This window comes from Chrysemys picta, chromosome 12 (assembly GCF_011386835.1).
Source record: "Chrysemys picta bellii isolate R12L10 chromosome 12, ASM1138683v2, whole genome shotgun sequence".
NCBI lineage: Eukaryota > Metazoa > Chordata > Testudines > Emydidae > Chrysemys > Chrysemys picta.
The window spans coordinates 51,548,081-51,574,568 of record NC_088802.1 but is presented as its reverse complement, the minus strand read 5'-3'; the positions used below and the strand labels follow the sequence as shown (position 1 = coordinate 51,574,568).

At 51.5% G+C, this 26,488-nt stretch overlaps 1 protein-coding gene across 18 annotated transcripts in view; it reads right to left on the bottom strand.

The window, feature by feature from the left end:
* ARSG (arylsulfatase G) overlaps window positions 1–26,488 on the bottom strand; it is a 94,345-nt gene that overhangs the window by 22,203 nt on the left and 45,654 nt on the right. For 9 of the 18 annotated variants that reach the window (XM_042840982.2, XM_024104620.3, XM_065563691.1 and 6 more), the window contains 5 exons: window positions 26,208–26,319; window positions 25,145–25,282; window positions 12,545–12,741; window positions 10,651–10,731; window positions 6,402–6,510 (listed from right to left, as the gene is read on the bottom strand). In XM_042840982.2, the coding sequence (XP_042696916.2) occupies window positions 6,402–6,510; window positions 10,651–10,731; window positions 12,545–12,741; window positions 25,145–25,282; window positions 26,208–26,319 (637 nt within the window). The remainder of the gene's footprint in view (window positions 1–6,401; window positions 6,511–10,650; window positions 10,732–12,544; window positions 12,742–25,144; window positions 25,283–26,207; window positions 26,320–26,488) is intronic. The other 9 variants (XM_042840988.2, XM_065563689.1, XM_065563692.1 and 6 more) reach the window with 2 other exon arrangements.

Sequence of the window (26,488 nt, the reverse complement as noted above, 5' to 3'; positions counted from 1 at the left end):
CTGAACCTGCTTCTTAGCTTACCAGGCCTGAGGAAGGCAAAACAACCCTACAACGTGCCTGTCTCACAGAGGCCCTACTATTGTGCTTTGGGCTGGAGCAGAAGTGCCATGCCAAGCAGCAGTAAGGCTGCCGGGTATTATGGGGCCCAGGCCTGAACTCCTGACTCAACCAACACTCCCACGGAAGTCAAGGAGCACGACTGGCCATAACGGGAGTTTTGCCTGAGAGAGCACTTCTGGCCTGGGCCCACTGGTACTATCCCAGCTGCGTGAGTTGGAAACAGAGGAACTTGAAGCTCTTATTTCTCCGGCTGCTAAGAGACCGAGCGGCCAAACAACGCTGAGCAAAGCAGAAAGGCAGGCTCGGTCTAACGCCCTCTCCTAGAGGCTGGCTGATGGGTGAGGCAAGTGAGGAGGCTGTTAAATAAGTCAGGCTCCAAACAGAGAACACTCAGGCCTCATCCCCGGGGGAATCCCACCCAGGCCAACAAGGTTCCATCAACCTAGCAACAGTTGCTAGGGGAGGTGGTGTTCCTATACCAACGGAAAACCCCCTTCCATCGCTGCATGGGGTCACGGTGCTGTAGCTACGCTGCCACAACGCCTGTAGTGTAGACGTGGCCTACGGCTCCCATTGAGCCAACCCCGAGGCTGTCCCCTGCTTGCAGCTCCCCTACTGGCCAGGCGAGCTGCAGATGCTCTGCACCTCTCAGAATCTGGCTCTTAGCATTACCTCTTAGAACCATGGCAAGCCGTCATGCCAAAAATGGGTTGGAAACAGAAGGCCGGGCTGGTGGAAATGATCAGAGACTCAGGGATTGTGTAAGGGGAGAACAGAGGGATATGTGAGAGGGGCACATCAGACCCATCGGCCATGCTAGAAACAACCACATTTCACCCAGTCACAGCTCCTAACCATGGTTCCAATTCTGCAAAGGGACCTTCATGGCCTCACAGGCAGATGCCTTTGCAGGATGATTTAATATTTACATAGGAGTGCTCACAGGCCCCCATCATGCTAGGTACCGGGCAAACTCATAAAACTCTGCTCTAAAGAGTTTACAGTCTAAACTCAGGGCTAGTGCGATCTGTCTTGAAACCACACACGCCTGGGGTTATTCCATAACACAGCTCAGGCTCACCCAGTTTGGTGAGCCTTGAATGGGAGCCAAGCTTTGAGTTCGTAACGCCCTTATTCCTACGCTCTATGTTCCATGTGACACTGTGACTCCAGCTGTTGCTGTCAATCTCTTTCCCCATCCCCCTGGGAGCAGTCTCCCCTGTGACTGGCTTTTGATCATGAAGATTTCAGAGTTCTCCGGGGGTATCACGTTCCAGTATCCCCTGCAGATATGAAGTGCAGATCACAGATGTCAGGAGGTTTCATGCTGTAACGGAACCTTTGATGACAATTCATCTTTCCTGTCAATGTTCCAGGTCTTCAGCTCTAACACAAGACCTCTTTCTTAGCTGGCATCTCAGGATTCAGAGTTCGCTGACTGCTGAGCCGGAAAGACACGAGCTGGACGTGCATATCAAGGGAAGAAGAGACTTCTAAGACTGTTGACGAAACTCCAGCCACGAACCACTCCCCGGCCAGGTCAACCGGCATAAATACGCTGCAACAACTCTGCCTGGGGTCAGCTCGAGACTGAAAGGGTTAACAATTTGCACTTTAGCTCTTGTGTCAAGTTACCTTTGGTATTTTGAAGGTGCCTGCAATAAATATAAGGGATGGCACCTCCTTCCCTGGGATGGCAACATCCAAAACACAAAACTCACTTCCTTGGCTAAGAAGCCTGACAATTTAGTACACTGGAGACCAAATCTCTCTAGGTGAATGTGCATTTGTGACCTTCCAAGAGCTGTGTGAAGGCCAATGTGGTGCAAGAGGATGAATCTCAGAAGTAAAGCTGGGAAAACATGGCAGTCCTGAAAGAGGAAGATGCTTTTGCCTACATAGCAACCACTCATAAGGAGACCTGTGGGTAAATAAAGCCATTCAAACTTTCTGCTTAGGGTCCACGTCTATTTGAACAACACTGGATGTTCTGACACTACAGGTATTTCTTCCAGCTCGTTGTAGGGCAAGAACCAGGATGAATATTTTAAAAAAATCAATGAAGCGGAGCAGCAAGTAGCTCACAAGGATCCTAGATGACATCACGACAGTCAATGCCTTGCTCTTTAAATCCACCTCAAACCACATTTCGCTGATGATACAACGCAGAGCTATTAAGCAAGACGCACACCAGTCCCTGCAAAAAATACTGCAGAATAGCTTTGCTCAATCTGCAGAATTTTGCCGAGAGTGTGTAATAAATGATGGTGCAATTTGCTTCTTATTCATCCCAGTGACCTACTTCAAGGCCCTACTTTTGACTAGTGAGGAGAATGGCAAAGGCACGACAGGCTTTACTAGTTAAATAGCATTAAGCAAAACAGTTAGACACGACAGATTTCAGTGGAAACGAGCTAGTAGCAGCACGTTTGCACTGGCACGCAGGAGGACAGTGTGTGTAAAAGAACACAGAGTGCATCGGCATGTTTCTGTTCAGTTCTGACTTGCTTTCCGTGGCTCTGTGCCCTGCTGTCCACTGACCTGGGCTTCCTGCAAGCCTCGCTCAGCACTGCTCTCCCCAGGATAGCCACACAGAGTACAGAAGCAGTGCAGGCCATTCCAAAGCCAGCCCAAGGAATTTGAAGGCGCTTCTACAGTGTAATCCATAAAGGGTCCAACCCTGCCGGGCTTATGCCTGCAAAGTGCCCATATCAACGTAAATGGGAGCTCTCTGCATGTAGAGGCTGCAGGATCAGATCTTTAAGAGATTACACTCCACGTGCGCCTCCAAACATCACCCCACAAAGGCCTTCTGCATCACCATCGTTTGAGGGTGAGGGGCAACCTTCATCCACAAAGAGGTTTCCCCGTCGCACAAAAATGCTGCTTGGCTTCTTCCCCAATGGGCGCAAAGCCTTTACCCTGACTGCTTTAATTGGGGCTGGACATTTCACCCCGTGCACCTTCCTCCTGCACTCAGATCCATCGCTCACAACTCCACAGGAACGCTCCATCTGCTCCCAACAGCGTGCGGAGTCTTTCCCAGCAGCACGTAGTGCTGGTTGCATCAGCAGCCCTGACGGAGAGACTGGAGTGCAGCCAAGCTAGTACACAGGCGTGCCTCTTTCACAATGCAGCCAGCCGCTTGCATTTCCTGGGCTTGGCGTGTTGCATCCTCCCTTCCTTCAGGGTGATCATTTCAGGTGGCGCCTACGCTCTCCAATGCCAGTTGGGATCACAGGAACCAGAGATGGGAAAGACCCATCCGGACGGTCCTTGGGACCATGCCCTTGCCAGGGCAGGGGACAGCAATACATGGCATGCTGCACAGACGTTAGCTAATGAATCTCGGCCACACCGCTGTGCAGCGAAGAAGGTTTAACAGGAGGAGGAAATGGTGGCGAAGAAGGACTGAGGCCAACATTTCCAAAAGCATCCACTAATTCTGAATGCCCAGATTGGATGAGCTGCTTTATTCATCAGCCTGAGACACTGAGTGCCTTGTTTTCAGATGTTCAAAGCACCCACATCTCCAACTGGAGTAACTATGTCTCAGTATAAGGCGCAGGGGAGGAGAGTTAATTCCTGCACCAATCTGGGGTGGGCATAGGGATTGATGGGGAGTGTTGCTAGTGAGAACCCTATCCTGGGCCTGACAGGTGTCAGCTCAGCCTGCAGCACAGATCAGAATAGCCATAAGGGCTCGTAATGTCCCCCCTGATTGCAACAGGCCCTCTGGGCCGTGGTAGAAGTGCCACACCATGCCCCCTACCCTGGGCTCCTGCAGTCAGGGACGAGTAAAAGTCCTGGACACACCAGCTTTGCATCTTCTGGGGGCTTTACAGTTGCCTGGACTGGGACTCAGGAGACACCAATTCAATTCCTGGCTTAGTCACAGACTTCCTGTGTGACCTTGGGCAAGTCACTTAGTCTCTCTGGGCCTCAGTTTCCCCTCTGTACAATGGGGAGAACAGCTCAGCCCTTCCTCGCAGGGGTGAGTGAGGATAATATCCATTAGTGATTACTATGTGCTTGGATGCCCCTGTGATGAGGGGCCCATAAGTACCTATAGAGGCACCTAAGAGCAGAGGCCACAACTGGAAAAGACTGCCTTTGGGTGTGGGCCCAAGCCCCAGGGTGAGCCAGTGGTCGTGTTGGGGCAAAAATTCAGAGCAGCAGGCTGCACTACCTCTCTAACCTGAGAGAGGACACATCGGCAATTCAGCCGATAAGAGTGCTCCATCTCTGCCAGATTTCCTGGAGGTGGATTCCTATTGGTTTAATGACAGCAAAGAGAAATACCCTGCAGCGCTGGGGAAACAAAGGTGACCTTTCTGTGAAACTATCTGCATCAGATTCTGTAAGAAAAGCTGCTTCCAAAACAAGCTATTGAGGGATCAGAGGACAGGCTAGGGGAACGGGATGGAATCCATTGCTGACATGTCACGGGGAAAAAGAAATCTGGACAGTAAACAACCTGCACAGTTTTGAGGGTGAGTGTCAGACAGAGAGCCTCACAGGCAGGTCACCAGTATAGAGCCCTTCCTGATTGGTAATGACAAAGATTATCACCCACTCATATCTGCCTGGTGGTCTCAGTCCCTAGCTGACTAGGGTGTCCCGCATTCGATGAGACATGAATCAGTGTCCTTGTCAGCAGTCCGGCCAGAGGCGCCTGCAAATAAGAGAGCCTGAGAAATCAAACTCTCCCGTTACCCCCAGGGAAAATCGCTCCTGGGGAAGGGGGAGGAGGAGGAAAGCTGACACTGCTGTAGTCTCTGCTACACCTTCAGTCCCCAAGGCTCCCAATGGTGTGCCTTTAACTGGCATGAATGTCAGGTATAAAACCCCACAGCTTCGGGATAACTTGGCCCTGTACCCAATCCGTTAGACGGGCTACAAAATCCCAGGGCTCCACTTTGTTCAACATCGTTGTATATATTCCCACTTTTCCTACAACTGTCCTGCCCTTTCCCCCCAGTGTGTGATTGACATTCACTAATGCCCATTTATTGAGATGTTGATTTACGTCACCACCATGTGCGTCACCACCGGATGTGGCGGGTGAGTGGAGTTCCTCAAAGACAAGCAGTCAGCCCTTCACTTGCAACATCCTGCCTTTTGTTGATCTGAAGTTATTTAAACCTCTTCAGAGTTTGTGGTCTTTAAATTCCCTTGTCCAACACCGACTCCCCGTCAGTGCACAGGAGATAACTGGATGCAGGCCAGGCTAGAGGCACTAGACCGGTAGAGACCTGCAGATCTGCGGATATCTGCTTTAGGTCCACAGATATCCACGGACCATGTTAGCAGATTGCGGATCAGATGCAGATACAAATCTTGCATCCGCGCAGGGCTCTATGGATCTGGGCTCATGTCAGTCTAGTGACCGAGAACCCACAGGCTCCAGACCAGAGTAGTTGCACTGTAGTGCTGTTCGCTGCCCCCAGCATGGTCAGTGGGTTTCACGGGATAGTGCATAAAGCTGGATTGCCCGCCCCTGGGGCTGTGCGGGACTGGAGCATTTCATCGTTAACAACAACAAAAATCTGGAACTGGGTATTTCTGAGAGTCTGCAAGTGCCCTTCAGCCCCCTCCTTCTCTAATCCAGCCACAACTGTGCGCCCTGAAACTCTGGCAGCTTCCTAGAGTTATCGCTGTCAAACCTGCTGGACTGGGTCTGGTAGACGTAAAAGCAGCAGATAATCCAGTCTCTCCCTTTCCCACTCAGAGCTGCGATGCGTTCGGTAACGGCGGATGTGGGCTTTACACTCTTTCCTAGAGCATCCAGTCCTGGCTACCCCTCCCCCACCCCACTCCGTGACAGGGGACCAGGCTAGGCAAACAGTTGCTCTGATCAGTTGGAGCACAGCTTTTGTGTATAATCACAATTCCTTTCTTCCCTGTAAGGGGGATTAATCCTTGGAATGTTTTGCCTCGGGCTGTCCTGGCAGGGTTCGCCGGGCTGGCCCTCACTAAGAGAAGGACAAAGACTTGGATTCCACCAATGCCGCACGATACACAGTTTTATCCACAGCCCAGCTTGAGGTCAGGCAGGAACATCCCCCCGCAGGCACGCTGGCAGCGATCCTGGATTTTCCTCTACCTCCCTCTGAGCCATTGAGCAAAGGCTCATCTGTCAGGACCAAGCCGACAGATCATGGTTTGCTTCCCAGTGTTTAAAGCAGAAATGCCAGCAGTTTAGCTCATGCCCTGAAAGCCCATTACCTGCTTGGGAGAAAGACTATGTAAGATCCAGGCCTCCTGATGCAGGCTCCCAGTCCTGTGCTTAGATCATAAGACCTCACCTAGGGAAAACAAAAAAGTTTTGTCCTCCTACCTCAACAGTGCAGCGCTCGTCATGTTTGCAGGGATCCTGCCAGGCCAATAAGCCAGCGCCGGAACACGATGTCCCCCTTCCCAGGTCGTTTGCTTGGCTGCACTCCCACCTGGAAGACAGACAGGTATACTCACAGTGGCCCTTCTGCACGGGAGCTTTTCGTTAACCCAAACCTCCCCTGATACAAAGTAAAGGAATTATTCAGAGTCACGGATACTAAACAAATTACAAAGCAGGAGGATTGCATCAGAAATGTGAAGCTGTGTCAGGGAAAAAAAAATCCTGCAGCGAAGTGAATTCAAAGAGTAGCTTCCTCCCAGCTCCCAGTTTCTTTAGGATGAAATTCACCCTGGGCCAGCACCAGACCCATGCATGGCTTAATCCTGTACATTTTGAGTCCTTCCAACGTTTGGGGGTTTTAAACTTACAGAGTTCTTTTTTTAGAGCAGGAGGAGAGAGAAAAGTTAGCTGGATTTCCCACTTTCGCACTTTTTAACAAAGATTTGGGGTTGGAAAATGGATTCGATGACCCGGAGGTCCCCTCCAGACTAAAGTTCCTAACAGTACCTTTTACTTCTCATCTGTTTTGATGAGCAATAGAAAAATCGCAGAGCTGGTTTCACAAGACATGTAGCTGGGGAACACTATTTCCATAAGCCTTTGATGTTGTGTGAGAATCTAACACACAGAGAAATGTTTAGCTTGCGGTTACTGCTGATTTGGTTTTGTTTCTATGTGCAGGCCTCATGGGCTGGCTACAGGGGCGGGGTGTACATGCGTGTGTTTGTACAGTACCAACTGGAAACAACTCCAGTACATGAAAGCTGCACCCTCCAGATTGCTGAAATATACATACGAACACATACCTGCCAGGCCTGCACCTTTAAACTAACTCCCTCCTGACCACATCACAAACAATTTCCCCTACTCTTAATTACCCACTAGTTCATTTCCCAACAAACCTGGGTCTACCTCTAGCCAGGGAGGAAATATAATCCAGTGGTTAGAGCTCTAACCTAAATAAGTTGCCAGGACCAGATGGTATCACCCAAGAGTTCTGAAGGAACTCAAATATGAAACTATGTGCTATGTACAGTCATCTCTGGCTTAAATCAGCCTCTGTCCCAGATTTTTAATTTTATTTGGACTATGGACGGTCAAAAGAGGCCCTTGTATTTTTTAAATAAGGTTTCGCTTGTACCAAGTTACAGCTGGGTTAACTGAGACACAGTAAGGTCAAGTGATTCGTATACAAACCCATAATGACTCATAGCCGGCAGCAAGAGAGAGTCAAAGGGATATTCACTAGCTGTGCTACCTATACCACGTACTGGGGTGTGTTTAGTTACACAGGAAGCCAGAGCAGCCTTTTGACAAGCTCAGGGTGACATTTTCAGTAGTAAACACTACGCTGAAGCAAAACAAAACAAAAAAATCCACATGGATTTTTCTCAGTGATAAAGGTTGCACAATTGTGTGATGCCATCAAATTACAAAGGCCAAGGCTTTCTACAAAAACTTGACACCAGATAGTACAGAACATTCTCTTGCAAGTAATAACAAATCCATCCCAACAATAGGTCAAAAACTAGGACGTTTCCAGCGGAGAGACGGCACTGCTCCCCCGTTCAGTGCGACTCCCAGGCGAGGTACAAAACAGAGGGAACCGTGCCGGGGGACACCGTCCCCATATGCCTGGGAGGGGTGATGGTGGGTCTGCTGCTTCCTTCCATGGCAAATTCAACACACCTCCAGCGCCTCCTCATGTGTCAACTGCATCGCCTTGGACACATCAGGGTTCCTTACAGTACCAGCCCTTCCAGGGTGTAACAGCTAAGGGCCCAACCAGCCAGAGATGGGGAGACAGTTTCCCCAACGGTTTGGGGGCTGCTGCAGAGGAGAGGCAAAGTTTTTATTCTGCTGTGCAGAGCTCACGGAGAGGGTGGGAAAAAGCCAAGACTGCAGTATTGCTATTCTCCCTCAGGAAGGGCCTAATCTAAAGCCCATCAAAGTCCCTAGAAAGACTCCTCGGATTTGGATCAGGGCCTAAGGAAAAGCCAAGTTGCTTGAAAAGTGCTTTCATTAATAACCAATGTTCTTTTGTAAACTCGCCAGCTAGTTTCAGGCTTCACCCAACCCATATAAAAAGCCTTGTCACCACAGGAATGACACTCACAACACGGACAGCCTCCCTGGTTCCCCTAAACCTCTACCCAAAAAAATCCCACAAACACCCTCTCCCAAGCAGAGATTTGAGCCCAAAGAGGGAGAAGTAGCAGAGACACCATGAAGTCCAGCAGGGACTGATTTTATATGGTAGGTGCTCAGGTATTGCAGTGATGGGCGGCAGTCTAAAACAGGCAGACAGATCACATACTCCGGGGTTGTCCGGATAGGCAAACCACATCCATAAGACCACAAAAGAGACCTGAGGCAATAGAATAGAGATCAGCACCTATAGGATTGAGATGCTATAGAACAAAGATATGAGAGGCACTTGGAAATATCTGTAAATATTCGTTTTTTGCATTAAGTTTAAGAAGGAACCTAGAGGGATTTTAAAAATCACTGCTCCTGACAGGTGTTTCTATATCCTTATGGACTTTCTCCCCTTTCTGTGAGGTCTGATCTGTAGGGTTGTCTATGAGCAGTGAGTTGCTAGCCCTGGTTTGTTCTTGTAGCGTTGCGAGTGGGTGCTAGGCTGCCTGTTGTTATCATAGGCTTGGTTGCTCATAGGTGTGTTGGGTTGTTGCTAAAGATTTATTTTTTTATTAGGTCAGAAGAGAATACAATCCCTATTTGCTGATTTTTGGGAGGTGGAGAAGGGGAGAGAAAAAAAAAGTATAAAAAAATAACCAAGCAAGAATTGCAAAAAGATGCCAGGAAGAGGGAGTACCCCTTGTTTGGCTGGCCAGCCCCACAGCTGCCTTTTCTCGGAATCCCACATCAGTTTCCTCCGGACCTCTACTATATTTGGAAGATGTCAGGAAACAGATGAGGAAAGAGATGCTGCCTCCCTCCGCTGCCCCCTCCCCTTCCGTCCTGGAGCAAATGGGGAAATGTAACCCGACACACATTCACAGTGCGTAACACAAGCAGAAGCGGGAAAAGCCTGAGTCATGCTGGAGACTTTGGGCTGCTTGCGTGTAAATAATCAAAGCCACCACACAGATGGCTCCGCTGGAGACAGCAAATACTAAAACCCCACCTCCGTACAGTTAGATTTCAGGGCTTACAAGGACACACACTTCCAGGCCTGATTTCCAGAAACACAGAGCACCCTGAACCCCTACGGAAGTCAGTGGGAGCTCAGCACTTCCAGGACAATAAAATCCAAGCTCTAAATTAATTCTCAGCACAGTCAGAGCCCAGGTCTCAGCTTGGGTCACCTCAAGAGCTGGTTTCAGAGTAGCAGCCGTGTTAGTCTGTATCCGCAAAAAGAACAGGAGTACTTGTGGCACCTTAGAGATTAACACATTTATTTATGCATAAGCTGTAGCCCACGAAAGCGTATGCTCAAATAAATGTGTTAGTCTCTAAGGTGCCACAAGTACTCCTGTTCTTTTCTCAAGAGCTGGGTGGACTTGAAGACCTTTTATATGCATCTCACAGCATCCTTCTCCGTCAGGGCCAGATTATAGTTTTATATCTCTCTAGAAGCTAAAGTATATCACACTATAGGCCCAGACCTAGGGGCTGTCAGTTAAAAAATTATGTTTGTAACTATTGTGCAACAAGAGAAAAGCTTGAAAGATGAGCCATGTGTGAACAATACCTGCCTGAGTCTGCAGACAGCCTAAGACAATAGCTCCAAGAGGCGCAAACTTCTCCAGTCATCTGAAGGCTGCTGCTTCCATAAGAAGGGGTAGGGCCATGCATGGGGGAGGGGCCAGGAGGCTCCATGGGCATGTGTCCAGGGCCCCAGCCTTAATTCAGCCGGATGCCCCGTGACATTTTGGGGAAACACCTGCCATTTAGTACTAGCTGGTCCATTCTAAAGGCAAGAAATTTGCTCTTCAGAAATTGGAGCTCCGCAGGTAAATCAATCCATGGCAGAGCTGGTGCAGCAGTAGCCAGACAGCTGGTAGTGAACTCTGCCAGAGGCAGGGAACTGTCCTATCTCTCCCTTCTGCTTGGTGGCCAGATTTGAACAAGGGCCTTCCAGGAGCAGGTCCCTCCCAGCTCCCAGCAGGTCAGATGCGACGGCTACCAAGATGCTAACAGCTTTGCGAGCAGCCTCATCGTTTACCTCGTTGCCTTTGCCATGCCCCGGAGAACGGGCCCACGCTCCCTGCAAGCTCGCACTTCTGAGCCCAAGGGCCGTTGTCTCCTGGAGGAGAGAGAAACATCTCAGTGAGTAACAGCCTGACACAGACAAGTTGGACTGAAACACAGCGAACGAGTCAGACCATGAAGACCATGGGAGAGAAGCTAGCCTCCGTCCCTAGGGCATAAACTCGGATCAGCTCCATCAAAGCGAAGCGTTACTTTGATTTTCACCTGGGAAACTGAGTGAGGATGGCCCAATCTCACACAGCTTCCATGGAGCAGATTGTCTGGTGGTCTCTCTCAATCGTGGGTGCTCCAGACAGAGTCCCCTGATGTTTGGGGGGAAGTGGGGAGCTGCTGCGGATGATATTTTCTCCCCATGGGGGAGCTCATAGGCCCTTTAAAGAGGCAACCAATCCCCTGCTCTCCTCCTCTGCAGCACCTGACGGCTTTTTACCTCGGCAGGCACTTGAATGAGGACTGACTGAACGGCTGACAATGGAGGTTATTGCCAAATAACAGGGCCATGTTTTCTCAAGGGGGCTGAACTTCCACTCAGGAGACTGAGTCTAAGACGGGGGAGGGGGGACAAGAGCAATTTGGCGTTAATGAGCCGCAGAGCTGTTCCTGTCATCGGAATGGCAGTGAAGCAAGACATCCTCATTAGGGAGGCGTCTCAGCAAAAGCGGATTGGGGTTTTTTAATTAACGGGGATTTGAGGTTTAATTTGTAGACACGGATGTCCAGGTTCATCCGCCCGCCTGAAGTGGGGCAGCCTGGGGAGGGCGGGGGGTGTGGAGACGGTTGGAAAACAAGTTGCCTGACAGAAAGGATCGTCGCCGAGTCTGACAGAGCAGCACGGGCCTGTGAGGCCCAAACCCTGCCTATAAAGCAGGTGGGGGAGTCCAGCCTCCCTAGCAACCCCCAAGGCGGGTGAGTCTGACCTATCCTGGCAAATTTACAGCCCCCCATCTGCACGGTATCTGAGTGCCAGTGGACCAGCACCTCAGGCAGGTCCTGACCAACAGAAGAATCCAGAGGAAACTCTCTGGGGATCCTGGCCCCCATTCCCCACACCCCCAATTTCAAAGGGGAGAGGAGTCCCCCAAGTTTCAGGGTGGGCCTGACAGCCAGTTCCTCAGAGTAACCATGTCGCTCTCAGTGGTGTCTCCTGGGTCTCACCTGAGGCCAGGCACCATTCAGCATTTTCCACAATCCAGCTTTGAGTATTGCTCTGGGCATGCAACCGACCAAACCTCCTCAGTCCATATTGTGCCTGCAGCTCCTCTTGTCCATTGCTCCCCATCTCCCTGAAAGCCCACTTGGCCAGGAGGGGTTTATTCCCCACCCCTGTTGTCACCCCCCGATATTCTGGCTTACACAGGGCTGTCCTACGCTGGTTCGCCTTGCTCGACAGAAGGGCCAGGGAAGGGGACTCAACAAAAATGGCAGGGGAACGTGAGACAGGCAGGATAATAGGAATGGAAGAAACAAGACCCGTAGAGATCCTGCTCTCGGTTACACCGGTGAAACTCCACTGACCCCGGTGCCACAGCTCCCAGTTCACACCAGAATAACTGAGAGCAGAGCTTGACCTGTGTCTTTAATACTGTTTAGCGCAGATGAATACAAAGGAGCAGAGTTCATGGAAGATGAGATTCAACCCCCTGTGCAGAGGCTGTGAACAAGTCCTCCTCTCTCCCAAATTAAGCCCCACTTCAGCCCCTAACACAACGCTAGGGCTGTCCCTAAGACAGCGTCCCATTTGCACGTGGCTCCCGCTCACCCCTCGCCTTGCCTGCGGATCCCAGCAGGATGTAAATGTCAGTTATCGAGATGCTCTGCTGTTCCTGCAGCTGGTTTTATTGCTTCACCTGTGAACCAAAGGAATGTGTTTTCCTTCCCGCAGCCGTCAACTTTGTCCTTTATCCGTCCCACCAGGGCATCCATCTCCCTCAGGCTGGCTCGGTATGGCTCAGGGAACGAGGAGCTGGAGGGAGGCTGAGCGAGGACCAAGGGCACGTGCATATGGGCCAGCGCTAGGTATAGGAAGAACGGGCGTCCGCTTTCACTAGACAGGAAACACGGGAAATGTGTTTAGCACGCTGGTTATGAGAAAGGTGTGGGGCCGGGGGGAGAGCCTGGGCAGCCAGGCCAGGGGGAAAGGTTTTCCACAGTCTCTAATGCGGAAGGAACTTTTACAGAAGACCACCAGTGGGTGGGGCACTGCACTGGGACCCAGGAGATCTGGTGTCGATTCTGGCTCTGTCACAGATACACCGGGGACCCTTGGGCAAGTCACTTCACTGCTGGGTGCCTCCCTTCCCCCTCCCACCGTCCGCCTGCCTTATCTATTACCATTGTGAGCTCCCTGGGGGAGGGACTCGCTCACTCTGGGTTTGTACAGCGCCTAGCACAATGGGGCCTTGAACTCAGCTGGAGCCTTGTGGCTTCACCTCATGGGCCTCCGTTTTCGCAGCTGAGGAAGGTTAGACAGAACCTGCTGTGGTAAATCAAAGACGACACTCTTAGCCCTTTCTACCACGCACACAGCCCCTCATCCTGGAGCTCAGCACCTTGCTCCCAGGACTCTCAGCACCTGCAGCTTGGGAGGAGAGAGCTCCGGGCTGGGAATCCAGCCTGCACCAGGGCACGGCGGTGCTGGACCCCTGCGAGGGAGGAGAAGTGCTTGGAGCATAGGACAGGGAGCTGGGGGCTAACAGGAGGAGTCACATGAAGGAAACAGGATCTGTCCCTCCCCTGCAGGAACAAGCAAACGAGATAGGAGACGTGATACAGAGGGGTCTCTCTACCTCAGGTTTAGTACACACGCTACCCCAGGCAGCATCTCTTTCTTATCCAGAGGCCAGGCTCTCCCCCTCGTCTCCAGTCCTTCGGTCCAAAGGCAGTTCTAGGCAAATTGCTAAGTCCAAAGTCACCCAGTCAGCTGTCAGGTAATTCACCCCCCAGGCCTGTAAATCTCCCCACTCGCCTAGGGCCAATAATCAGAGCAAGCGCAAGCTACGGTTGGCGCAGTAATAAACATGGCAGGCAGTGACGCCCAGGAGGAGGACCCGTTTATAAGGGCTGGCGAGCACCCAGCCTGTAGGTGCATGGAGGGGAAGCAGACTTTCTCTCATGCCATGGGGCAGGGCCCAAGCAGAGCACCAGAGACTGAGGGAGCCTAGCGCAGACAGCAGCGTTGGATTCCCAAACAGGGCCAGGGCAGAGGGTCGGCCTCACCCACCTTTCTGCACTGGCCATTCCTGCCTCTGGGAAGTTGTAGCAGGGGCTGCACACCTGGATTCACGCTTCAGACGCCAGCTTCTGACCCTGGCTGGATCAGTCCCGCCTGCCCTCCCACCTTCAACATAAGCAGACTGGGAGGGGGAGGGATGTAAAAGGGTCACTGGCTTTTCTGCAGATAAAATCTACGTGAGAGGCGAAGCACAAGGAAGAGACCAGCAAACCTGCCTCCCAGGTGGGTTCAAGCAGCCTCGGCACCTGCCCTGAAGTCGAGCAGCTGCACGAAGTCCCAAGCCCAGCCTCATTCTTTCCTGTCACTGGGCGAGAGTCAGTTTTTCCCTGGCGCTGTTCACGTATCCCAGAATTTTATTTGCTTTTCCCCCAGTTGCTAAGCGCCCGCTGCATCCACCACCGCTCCTGGCCCAGCCTGAGGAACCCGGGAGCGCGGGGGCTGTTTTCTCGCCCCGATTTCACTTCCTAAGTTCATTTCTTGGCAGTCAGATGCACTCGCTGCTTGGCTGCCTTCCAGGCCTAGTTCTCCTTCCTGGCTGCCTGCAGTCCCCCAGCGATCCAGAGAACAGGTTCAGCAGCCGCAAGGCAAGCTTCCTCCACCGTCCCCGTCAACATGCCACAAACCTGACCCAAAGGGACCACAGCGAGGGCCTTGCCAGCACAGACAATCTGAGGGAAGTCTCTGGCTGCAGCTCCCGGAGCTCTATCAGCGTTAGCTAGAGCGGGAGTGCTAGCCTAGGCCAGGCACTGCTGTTCCTACCTCCACATCCTCTTACCCTGCTCTGAGCAAGCCTAGGCGGCATGGGGGCTGACTCTGCACACTAGCGCCCCCGCTTGGTGGAGCTGTACCATGCTAGGGTGATGGTGGGAGTTTTCCCTCCAATGGTCAGTCCTGCGTAGGAGAGGGCCGTTCTGTCACCAGGACCCCGCGAACCTCAGCCTCAGCGGGAATTCCCACGGCTCTGCCCCCCAACCCCACCAGACCCCATGCCTGCAGAGTTAAGGGTGAGGGGAATTACAGAGTTTTGAAGGGAGGCTCAACTCTCCTCCCCTTCAAGAGATTCTGGGGCCACCTAAGAAGGAGGATGATAACGAGGTTAGGCCACGAGCGTAAGATTTGGGAGCCCCAGGTTCAACTTCCTGCTTCACCCCAGACTCCCTGTGTCACCATAAGCAAGTCATTGGCCTCTCTGTGCCTCAGTTTCCCATCTGTACGACCGGGACTGCCACGTGCTTTGCGATCTACTGTTTTTCCCTTTGTTTTCATTCCCCTGCAGAAATCCAAGGTAAGATCCGGACCCCGCTGCATCAGGAAGTAATTTAAAAGGATTAAAACAGAGGGAAACAACCACGTCGGCTGCACAGTGGTGTCTCAGAACTGCAAACTGCGGGCATTCAACTTTTCACCAGGCATGTTTAGAGGAGGATCCTGTTATTGAACAAACCAGAGGGCTGCTGATCGTCCCCCCTTGAAGTTTGTTTTTAAATCACCCGTGGACACATCCTGTTTTCTTGTTTACGGGCTATATTTATCTCCTCAAAAGAGGCCCGCTCTTCCGCAGGGCCCTGTGAAGGGAAGGGTGGGATGACAAGTGATCGGGAGGAACTGGGTCATCCCAGTGACGCGTGTGTGTGCGCGCATGCGTCAAACAAAGGGCTGGAAGTCACCGAAGGACACTGCAGTCTGCCTCGCTAATTCCCAGCCCTGCACGTCTGTGCAGCCTCTGCTGCCGAACCAGGGTCTTATCATTGCAGCCTGATCAAATTTTAAAAGAATTAAGATGCTACCATGATTCCAGCAGAGCACATTTCGACTCTGCTGCCTATGTTTCCTTCCTTTGCCTAGAGGATGTCTCCCACATCGAGCAAAAACATCAGTCAATCCTAAAGCTCCCTGAATAGCCTTTTTATTCCACAGCCTAGCTGGAGCCAGCCAAAGTGTCACACCCTATTGCACTTTGTTGCGGGGCTGTTACATTCCTGTACAAAATTTAGCTTTAATTAAAATATGCATGTATGTTTCTAGCTATTACTGCTGTGGGGGGAAAAATCACTTTCTCTATGTGGTGTGATGCAACCTGAGATTGCAGAGAGCCTGAAACAAAAGCTCAGGGGAAAGATAGGAACTGTCCCTTTTATTTCAACAGGGTATCAACCTTTGAAACGTTAAGTAAGGACAATTTCAGCATCAGCGTTGTTAACTGCTTCAGTGCCAATCGTTTTCACAGACCCAGCCCAGCTACTCTGAGCGGGTTCTAAATTGAATTTGAGGAGAATACCACCATTTTCACACACCCACACCTGGACGCTCTACTCAACAGGACCCCGTTTTCTGAATGCTTTTCTAGAGTCTGTCTCAAGCCAATCTCTGCAAACCCAGGGACAACACTGCAGCAAAATTTCACCCCAAACTATTCACCCTTTCAGCAAAAAGTATGTTCATGGTTCCCTTGACTTCATATCTAGGGAAGTGGTGGAAGTAAATCAAGATCTTAGGAGCAGATCTTTTTGTTCTGTGTTTGTACAGTGCCTTGCACAATGGGACCCAGGTCTGGGGCTTCTAGGTGTTACCACAACACACATAATAATGTTAATAATTTGGCCCGCTGATTGCAATGGGAGTTTTGCATGAGGGAGCATGTTTGGATCTGGCCCAAACAGCAGGAGTACAATGTTTCTAATAGGAGGTGGGGAAGAAATCCAGAAATAACCGGATTCATCCCCAGTCCACTCAGCTGTGAATCCTGGTTGCCTTTTGCATCCACACTCCATGATGATTCTGCAAAAATATATATATATAAAACATATAATTTAATCCATAACTCATGGGTGGGGCTTTTAGAATAAAATCCTTTGATTTTGTACCTCACGTTCCCTTGGTTCTGTGTCCCTGGATGGATTTGAATCTCACTGCCTTGAGCTGCTCAGCCTTGACACATCTAGCTAAACAAAGTATAGCCGACGCACCTCGTGTTCTGTCATTGTCTAGCAATGTGAGAGAGTCAGGCAAAGAAGAACTATAGCAAACTAAACTATTCAACAGTTAAGCAGCAGCAGCCAAACTGGAGTCTGCCTCCGTGAACAGCAACCTGTTTAATCCAGTTCTCAGCAGATAGTGAAACATTTCCCCCAAATAGCTAGAAATTGCTTTAAAAGCTTTTCTGTTAACCCTGCGTGTGTATGACCATGCACAGTGCAGCTGCTTCTAAAACAGTCACATGGGATCAGGGCAGCAATTCAGGGACAAGTCTTCCCAAGGGCACCCATGTTTTTGCACAGGCCCCCCCCGATGCATGTGAACCAGCTGGGGGTTAAGTACGTGCACAAGCAAGCCCCAGTTTGCGGTATCTGTGCTCCTAAATGGGTGCAGATACAAGGCAAGACCAGTACTGTAGCAGATTCTAGTTACTCTCACGCCAGGACTCCAATGAGGGCTGGGTACCAAGGTGATAGATAAAAAACAGATTAGCACAGAGGTAACTCAGGGCAGAAACTGCCCTGGAAAATACATGTTTAAGGTGCGTCAATACCACCGCTCCCTGGTTTAGATAACACAATCTGAGGCTGGTCAGAGTTCAGGCTCCGAGTTTGTCACTGATGAGTGAGGCAGGCCTAGCGCTGAACCGACAGGCTCTTCTTGGTGCATGTCAATAGGATGCCAGCCATGTCAGCTTGTTCAAGGGCAGTGGGATGGTTCTAGGATCCCCTTTTTCATCCCCAGAGACACTGGCAGCTTGTGGGGCAGAGGATCAACTGCAGCCAGCAGTTCCATAGCTTCTGGGACACAGATTTGCTTTCTCCTCGTGCCCTGGCAGGATACAGAGGAACCTGGCCCCCAGCTCTGACTCAGGGGTGTTTAATCCTGCCCCAGCAGCTGATCCAGTATGAAGAGAATCAGATTCAGGGCCAGCCCATGCTACCAGCACCAGAACGCTCCGGGTCTCACTACACAGAAAGAGGCTAGCTGCACGTGGCATAAATCCCCTTTCCAACCCCTGTAGAAGGCCACACCCTGCTCTGACTGAAGTCAATGGCCAGACTCCCTTTGGTTCAGTGGGAGAAGGATGAGATCTGCCACACACAGCTGAACTCTGCACTCGAGTGCTCTTTTGAATTAGGCTTTACAGCCGTGTCTGTTTGATGACTACTTAGCATCTGCCCAGCCTCACACCATGCAGAAAGCTGGAGTGTAAAAGTGACAGTGGAAAACTGATGGACAATAGGAACCGGGAGCTACTCTGATCTTTGCCCTGGGGCTTGCGACAGTCAGTCCTGGGTCAGTGCTGGTTTTAAGGCTTAGTTTCTCACAAGTCACCACGGCAAGAAAGAAACGCTCTAAATACCTTAGGAAATGGAGGAAGCCTGGCTTTCTGTTACCTTAACCCTCGCAAGCCAGGATAAAGTGGACCTTAAAGTCACAGCATCCAAATTACAATCCATCTGGATGGAGGGGGGGTTTCTGCTTGAATTCCAAATATGAGTTCAGCTGCCACTGTCACCAGAACCACCAGCATTAGAAGCCAATGTTTTATCCCACTTAAAATGGTATAAAGCTTTAGGGTCAGACCCTCCACTGTCCTACAGCTTGGGCACATCCAGACCCAGCAAAGTGGAAATGACTCTGATCTAGGTACCTCTCTGGCTTCTGTCGCTATCATACCTGAGCCCCTCCCATTACAGAAGAGATGCTGGCTTTCCCTCTCTTTTCCCCAGCAGGCACCACGAAGCAGGGCTGCAGTTTGTGTTTGGGGACTGAGCTGATGGGATGGAGAGTGCGGTCATGGGAAAGCCTGGGAAGAGAGGCTGGTTTTACACTCGGCTTGGGACACAGCCATGCTCCTGGTCACTCCTGTTTTATCTGTGAATAGCATGTAGCTATGAACTAGGAGTTGCAACATGATTTTAGCAACTGGAGTAAGGAAGGAGAAAAACCAAGATGGTAATCAGAAGGATGTGGTTTTCTAGATCTACGACCCTGTGAGCTGCCAGGGCAAGGAATGATTTCAAAGACCAGTGCAAATGCTTTCAAGGAGAGTGCACTCTCTAGCATCGCTCCTAGATCATTTTTCAGAAAGAAGCAAAGGAATGCAAACCCCAAATTCACATTTCAATCCTGTGTTTTGCAAACTACTAGGCCACTGAAGACACCTCTGCATCCATTGATCTTGTCTGGCTAGACAATACGCTGCTAAATATACATATATCTGTCCCAGCAGACACTGGTATCCTTTTCATCTACATCATCAATCTTCCCACATCCCAGTACGCTGTCCCAGCTGAAGGGAGAAGAAAAAAGTTCCCTTCTCAAGGGCTGTCAGCTTGACAGCAAACAAGTGATTTCAAAAGCACAGTCCATGGGCAGAGCTTAAGTGCCCCCCAAAAAATAGTATTTAACCCCTGACAAGCTGGGCTTGCTCTTGCACTCCAACAGCTCTGATAATCTGGAGTTTACTCCTCATGTCCTTGCCCCCTGTTAAAGGCCTGGTGATGCTGGGAATTGCTCAGTTTGGTTTTCCAAGCTCAGGTCAGGAAGCGGGATGTCATTTCTAAGTCCTGTTTTGGTTCTTCTTATGTGAGTGTCAAAGGATCAAAAATCCCCCTCTTCTTCTCAGAAAACTCTGGGCCTGATTCTCAGTTACTCACAGGTATGGAGTGGGCTGCCCCAAGGGATAGCTTTAAGCCACCTTTACGTACCCCATATCTGGGGGCCACGCAGAGCCCTATCTGGCCTCGGGTATAAGCTAGAGCAGTCCCAGGGCTGCTCCAACTCATGTTCTGTTTCCCATGGCCCCTGTGAAGCAGAGATAAGCCATAGCGTAATGTATTCCAGCCACAGAGCAGCATACTCTAGCTACATCCCTGACATTCAACATAAATTATTAGGGGGCTGGAGCACATGACTTATGAGGAGAGGCTGAGGGAACTGGGATTCTTTAGTCTGCAGAAGAGAAAAGTGAGGGGAGATTTGATAGCTGCTTTCAACTACCTGAAAGGGGGATCCAAAGGGGATGGATCTAGACTGTTTTCAGTGGTGGCAGATGACAGAACAAGGAGCAATGGTCTCAAGTTGCAGTGGGGGAGGTCTAGGTTGGATATTAAGAAACACTTTTTCACTAGGAGGGGGGTGAAGCACTGGAATGGGTTACCTAGGGAGGTGGTGGAATCTCCTTCCTTGGAGGTTTTTAAGGTCGGGCTTGACCAAGCCCTGGCTGGGATGATTTAGTTGGGGATTGGTCCTGCTTTGAGCAGCGGGCTGGACTAGAACCTCCTGAGGTCCCTTCCAGCCCTGATAGTCTATGATTCTCCCTGCGCCAGGGATTGGGAAACAGAGCTGCTTTACAGCCCTTTCACTCATTACACACCAGCCAGGGAGGCTCCCCGTTGAAGGGAGATTCTCAGGGGGCTGCTTACATCTTTAAAGCACCTTTATAGTATCCAAGCAGGGCAAAGGGGCCTTATCGCAACAGAGAATCAGGCCCTAACTGTATGTTCTGAGATCAGTGAATGGTACGGGCCTTCTCAGCCCCCCAGTTAGGGGCCTTGAGCCAAGCTCACTTACGCTGGCAGCAGCCTGGGACCCTGCAGTTCAGCTGTCACCAGCCCTGCACAGATGCCTGAGTGGGGAGAGAGACGGGAGTTCAAACACTATGTGAATCTAGCCCTGCTGTGGTTCTAGGCTCTATCGATACTGTGGGGAGGAGCTGGGTCCTGCCCGTGGTCCACCCAGCCCACACGCCATACACTGCCCCCTTTCAAAAGATGCTCCATCAGCCACACTCTCCCCCCCAACAGAGTCCTACCAGATACAAACAACAGCCCTTATCGCAGATATGAGGCAGCTATTTAGTGCTGGGAGCCATCACGCCTCCCAAGAGGAATTCTCCTGCAACCCAGAGCTCTGCAGAAGCCCCCCAGCTTGGGCTGGATTAAACTCTGAGAATCACACCAGGCTTTTGCATCTCAAAAGAAAAACTTCCCTTTTCACAGAGCCTGCTCTGCAAACAACATATCTCTTCCCCCCAGCACAAACACACAGCATTAGACTGCTCCCCTCTCTCACCCAGCCTGATAAACATTTCCCCTGGTCTCTCTCCCCCACCCATCTCCTTCTGGAGAGCCCCTTTAATTAGGGGGAATAGGAGCCACCTGTTCACCATCAGTGGCTCCCAATGCATGAGATGCCCGCTCTTCTCCCACAGGGAAAGCAGGGCAGCTGTGTCTGGTTAACTCCTGCTGGTAGCTTCCTTCTCTCCTGCCTGCAGTCTCCGCTGTTACATCTCTCATCCTTTGCTGGGTCTCAGAATGGGGTTCCGTTAACTAGGACAAAAGCGCAGCTCTCTTCCTCTGGAGAGCACCTTAGCCCAGGGCCACCTTCACCAGTGAACTCCTCTCCAGAGCCTCAAAGTAGCTGTAAACCCATCGCTCCTGGCTGGTTAAATGAGGCTTCTTTGATCACTGGAGTGGCCCAAAGTAGTCAGAGCATATAGGTGACCCTGGCCCAGCGTCTCCACTGGGCTGTGGGACTTGCCTGGGAGGCAGTGAGGGCAGAGGGGTGGGGTAAAAAAAGGGAGACCTCAGCTAAGCCAAGTCCTAGTGGGGAGATCTAACAGACTGAGGACTGGGCTCCTAAGGGGATCAGGCCACTTGCAGGAGTCTTTCAGGGCCTGATCCTGTGAGGTGCCCTCAGCTCTTTGGAGAGACCCGAGGGGAATGGTGACGTTGGTTGGCCTGGACAAAGCCCTGCGCTAGCCCCTGCAGGATGGACTCTACAAAGGCCCGTTCCACCTCTAATTTCTATGAACCCGCACTGCACTCACTGGGAGCTTTGCTTATGTGGGAACTGAGGAGAACCTCACTCTGAATGACACCAATGGGAATTTTGGGAGGGGAACAGAATCGGGCCTTAAGAGCTGCAGTATTTGGTCCAGTAACAACCTTCCCTTTCCTGTGCTTCCCCAGTTAATGCTGATTTCATAGCACGTGTGGCTAAGCCCCCTCGTGCTCTCAGAATGCAGCCTGGCCCTCAATATGTCTGTTACATAAAGACAGATTAAAAGACTGGACCTTTCCAAAAAATCTTACCTGTAAGCACACATGGCCCCTGCACAGGAGATGCACTGAAGACAGCAGCACTTTTACTACGAGCCCTGCAGAGCATTCTTTCATGGCTAGCCGCCTTTTCCCCCTTGAAGAGTGCTTTGAAAAGTGACTCCACAGACATTTTCTACTCCACAGATCCACTCCCTGTCCATATTCAGAGGGAGGTCCGCTAACTCTGATGACACACTAAGGTTCAGTTTCACATAGGTACGTTGGTGGCTAACTCCCATATTTCAATACGAGTTAGGATCCTAAATACCTCTGGGGATCTGGGCCTAAGACTCCAGTCCTGCAAACTCTCACTGCTACGCTCCTGTTAACTCTGGGACAGTGAGATGGTATCATCAACTAGTCTGGCATCAGCAACAGAAATGCAAACTCAGTTCCCACGGCTATGCCAAATTCAGCTCTCAGAAATACCAGAGGGCGGAAAGGGTCAAGCTGGGTCAGAACGGCAAAGTCTGTGACGACTAAACAAACTCCCCTCCAGAACCTGGAATGGAACCCAAGATTCCTGAGTCTCCACTATTCCTCCGCTGGCAGCAAACCGCTGCGAAACCAGGTGGCAAAGGGTGTGCCCCATCCCCCGTTAGTGCTTGCCCCCATAGTGGAGGACAACCTACTGCTGCCGTCGGTTAGTCCGTTAGCTCAAGTGGCAAAGGACTGTGCCGTGCATCTGATTGTAACCCTGCTGATTACCCATCTAGGGAGCCGTATGATTTCACATGATGCCATTTGCTGTTTCAAAAACCTAGGAAATTATACACACAACATCCCCCTGGGGGGATTCTGCATGACTGCGCGCACACAGACCTCCGCAGAATTCCCGTGCTTCCCTGTCGAAAACGGCAGGGAAGCAAAGGGAAGCCATGTGGGGGGGGCCGACCATGGGTGCAGTTTGGGGGGGGATTGCCCCACCAAACAGAGGTGAGGCATGGGGGGGGGGCACATGGGGTTACATGCCCCTCCCTCCCACCATCTCTGCGAGCGCAGAGCTGCCCACCTGAAGGAGGCTACCTCTAGGCGCTGCTGACTCTGCAGCTGAACACCACCTCCTGGGTCCTAGAGCCAGTCGTGCTTCCCTTCTGTGTGCTGGGAGCCTTCCCGTTTCCTGGGCAACAGTGAGTGCCAGGAGGGAAGGGGGGTGACGGGGTGGTGGGGAAGGAAAGGGGGTGGAATAGGGCAGGGGGAGGGGAATGTGGGTGTGAAGGGAGGGGGGTGGGGCATGGGGCAGTGGGATGAGATGGGGAAGAAGTGGGATAGGGGAATCGAAGGGGGAAGTAGGAACCCGGCATGTGGCATCCTCTCGGCAGCAGCTGGGGCTCCCCCCTTAAGCAGGCCCATCAAACCTGCATCCTGATAAGCCCAATCCCCTGCACCTGGACCCTCCCGCCAAGCCCCCCCACCCCACTGATCCCCAACCAGCTGCACCTGGACCCTCACCCCATCTAGCCACACTCTTCCAGCACCTGGACCCCCCCACAGCCAGACCCCCCCCACCGAGCTCCATCTCCCCAGACCCCCCTCTGCTGAGTCCCAACCACCTTCACCTGGATCCCCAGCAGAGTCCCACTGCCCCTGCACCCAGAACCCCCCAACGAGCCCGGTGCATCCAGATCTCCCACTGAGCCGCCTGCATCCAGACTGCCCCACACAAAAACCTCTCACCCCACACCTGGATCCCCCCCACACTAAGCCCCTCCACACTTGGATCCTGCTGGGCTGAGCCGGCCCACCCACACCTGGTGCACCTGACGCAGACGGACAGGGCCCCGGGGTGTTTCTGGGGCAGGCCTAGCCCTTGCACTGTGTCAGGGTCAGGTGCAGCCTCACTGCCGAGTACTGGGGGAGATGGGGGCTTCAGGGTGATCTCCCACCTCAATGCAGCCAGTGGCCTGTGCTCCCCACTGCCATGCTGGAGCCACAGTTATTTACTGACAAATAAAATTTGCAGAAGGTTGCAGAATTTTAAAATATTGTTCGCATAATTTTTAATTTTCTGGCGCAGAATTCCCTCGGGAGTAACAACAACTCTATTAAAAGAATATTACAGTTGCCAAGTCAAAGACTCTAAAGTTAGGAAATGCCAGAATTCAGATTGCCTAGGCAAGCTTAATTCAAGCCCCTTGTGCATACGCATAATGATACAGGCTTTAATTACATGGTCACATACTATTTTTTCCACCGGACCCCTGCCTCGGTCAGTGCACAGGATGGACAGTGCCCCCGGAGTGAGCAGTTATTCAATATTTTATTTTATCCGCATCGCTCCATATGGCTCATTTACTGAACGCCGTTGAAATCCTGCTCTGAAGATAGCATCAATAACGGGCTCTTCTAGAGTATGTGAATGCTTCCCATGCATTACACAATTTATTTTCATAGGCTCTCAAGTCCGCCACCCATAAAACGAGGAACACACGGTTAGTGACCGCCTATGAAAAGTCTGGTGTGAGCGGCTTGCCCAGCATCACACAGGAACTCTGTAGCAGAGGCAGGGATAGAATCCAATTCTCCAGGGCAACGTTCAGCTGCATTAATCATGAGACTATTTTTTCTCTTCCTACAATATGCCTCATTTGCTACACACCTTCCAACTTCTGCTACCAACGAGGCAGGGGTCCAACACCGGACAGTCTGCTTCCCTACACAGCCCTGATCCATCCCCAGAGCAGTGTCCATCCTGGGCACTGAATGAGGAAGGCTCCTGAGGGAAAAAATTAGTATGTGACCATGTTATTAAAGACTGTATCATAATGCACATGCACAAGGGGACCAAATTAAGGTTGCACAGACAATCCTATTTCGGGCATATCCTAACCGATGAGTGCTTGACTTTGCAACCATAACGTTATTTTAATGTTGTTTTTCGTGTGCAATTACCTAGGGGTTTCAAAAAGTGAACTACAAAAACTGCAGTTCCATCATGTGAAATCTTACTTACCGCTCCGCAGGCCGTCAGTGGGGTTTGGATGTTTAGACCCACCCTGCAGACCTCGGCCACTTGAGCTAATAGAGTACCTGGTAGCAGTAGCAGGATGCTACCAATATTTGGACATTGCCCCAAGCTCCGCAGAGAGAGAGCTGCAAAGGGGTGTCTTGGGGGGCAGCCTTACCTTGCGCGCTGGATGAACTGAGTTGCTTTTTCTGCATACTCTGCAGCCAAGCCAGCGAGGTTCACAGGCTGTTGGATGATGGTGATGTTTTCAAAGAGAGGAAGAGCCATCTTGGTGTAACAATCTCTCCCATGGCTGCTGGAGAGAAACCAAGAGACCCCGTTAGTAACAAGGGAGGCTTTCTGAATGAAGGAAGCAGGCCTGCTTGTGCCCTGACCTCAGTGGGGTCCATTTGCAATGTGGCCCAGTCTCAGTTATTTCCCTTGCACCAGAAATCAAGCCTCATCTCTCTCGGGTTTGGCCGCACATGTGAGACAGACAGACCTGGAGGGGATCTGAACCCAGCCCCTCACTATCCCCTCCCATTGCGGGAGAGCGAACACATTTTTGTTACCACCGGGAGGCTCCAGCCTAGCTCAGGGCCCCTTGCTGGATGGACACTCAGTAAGGGACAGTCCCTGGAGAGCTTATGGTCTCAACAATGGGAACTGAGGCACAGACAGACTGAGAGACTTATCCAAGATGGGGGGGGGAGGCAGTGTCTGGGGCAGAGCCAGGAACTGAGCCCAGATCTCCTGTGTCACAGACAAGTGTCTTAACCACTTCCCTCCCATGGACCCCGTTTGGTCTCTGACTTCAGCAGGAGCCGGCCAGGGCCCCTCGTCTTGCTCTCTGGTTACCTCCTCTGGCTGGTGCATGAAGGAGCATTGACAGGTTCCTCAGGGTTTCCTTGGCCTGGGGGAGCAGTGCTGTGATGCCAGGGGCGGAGAGTGAAGTGGATCCAGGGGACCAGCCTGGCCTTTCAAACCTGCTGTGTTTTATACACCCTGCAGGGTGAGAGGGGATGGTCCCCTCTGGGGCAGAGCAAGGGGAGAGGAGACCCCGGCGAACATTCATTCCAAACCCTTCACCTTTACAACCCCTGCCAATTTCTCTGTTCCTGGGATCCATGAGAAAACGTTTTCCGTTCAGCTCTGACATTTAGCACGAGGGAGATGCCTTTGATCACCCCTCGCTCCCATCAAAGCCCAGACTCCATTCCACCCCACCGGAGAAGCTGTACCTTGTGGCTGCAGAGTGTCGAGGGCATGCCGGACAGGGAGGGAGATTGTAGCCTGGGGTGTCAGTACAACCCATGTCGTGACTGTAGGGGATCCCGAAGTAACAGTCGAAACCTGGGATCCAAACGAGCGCGTGAGTGTGTCCGCGGCTGCCTGCTGTGGCCGTTTGCCTTTTATCCACTGTTTACACAGTTGCTTCTGCTGAGTTTATAAACTCAAGGATGGGAACAGGGTCGGTTCTAGGCAAAACAGCAGCGTAGCCCCCTGAACCATGCAGGTGAAT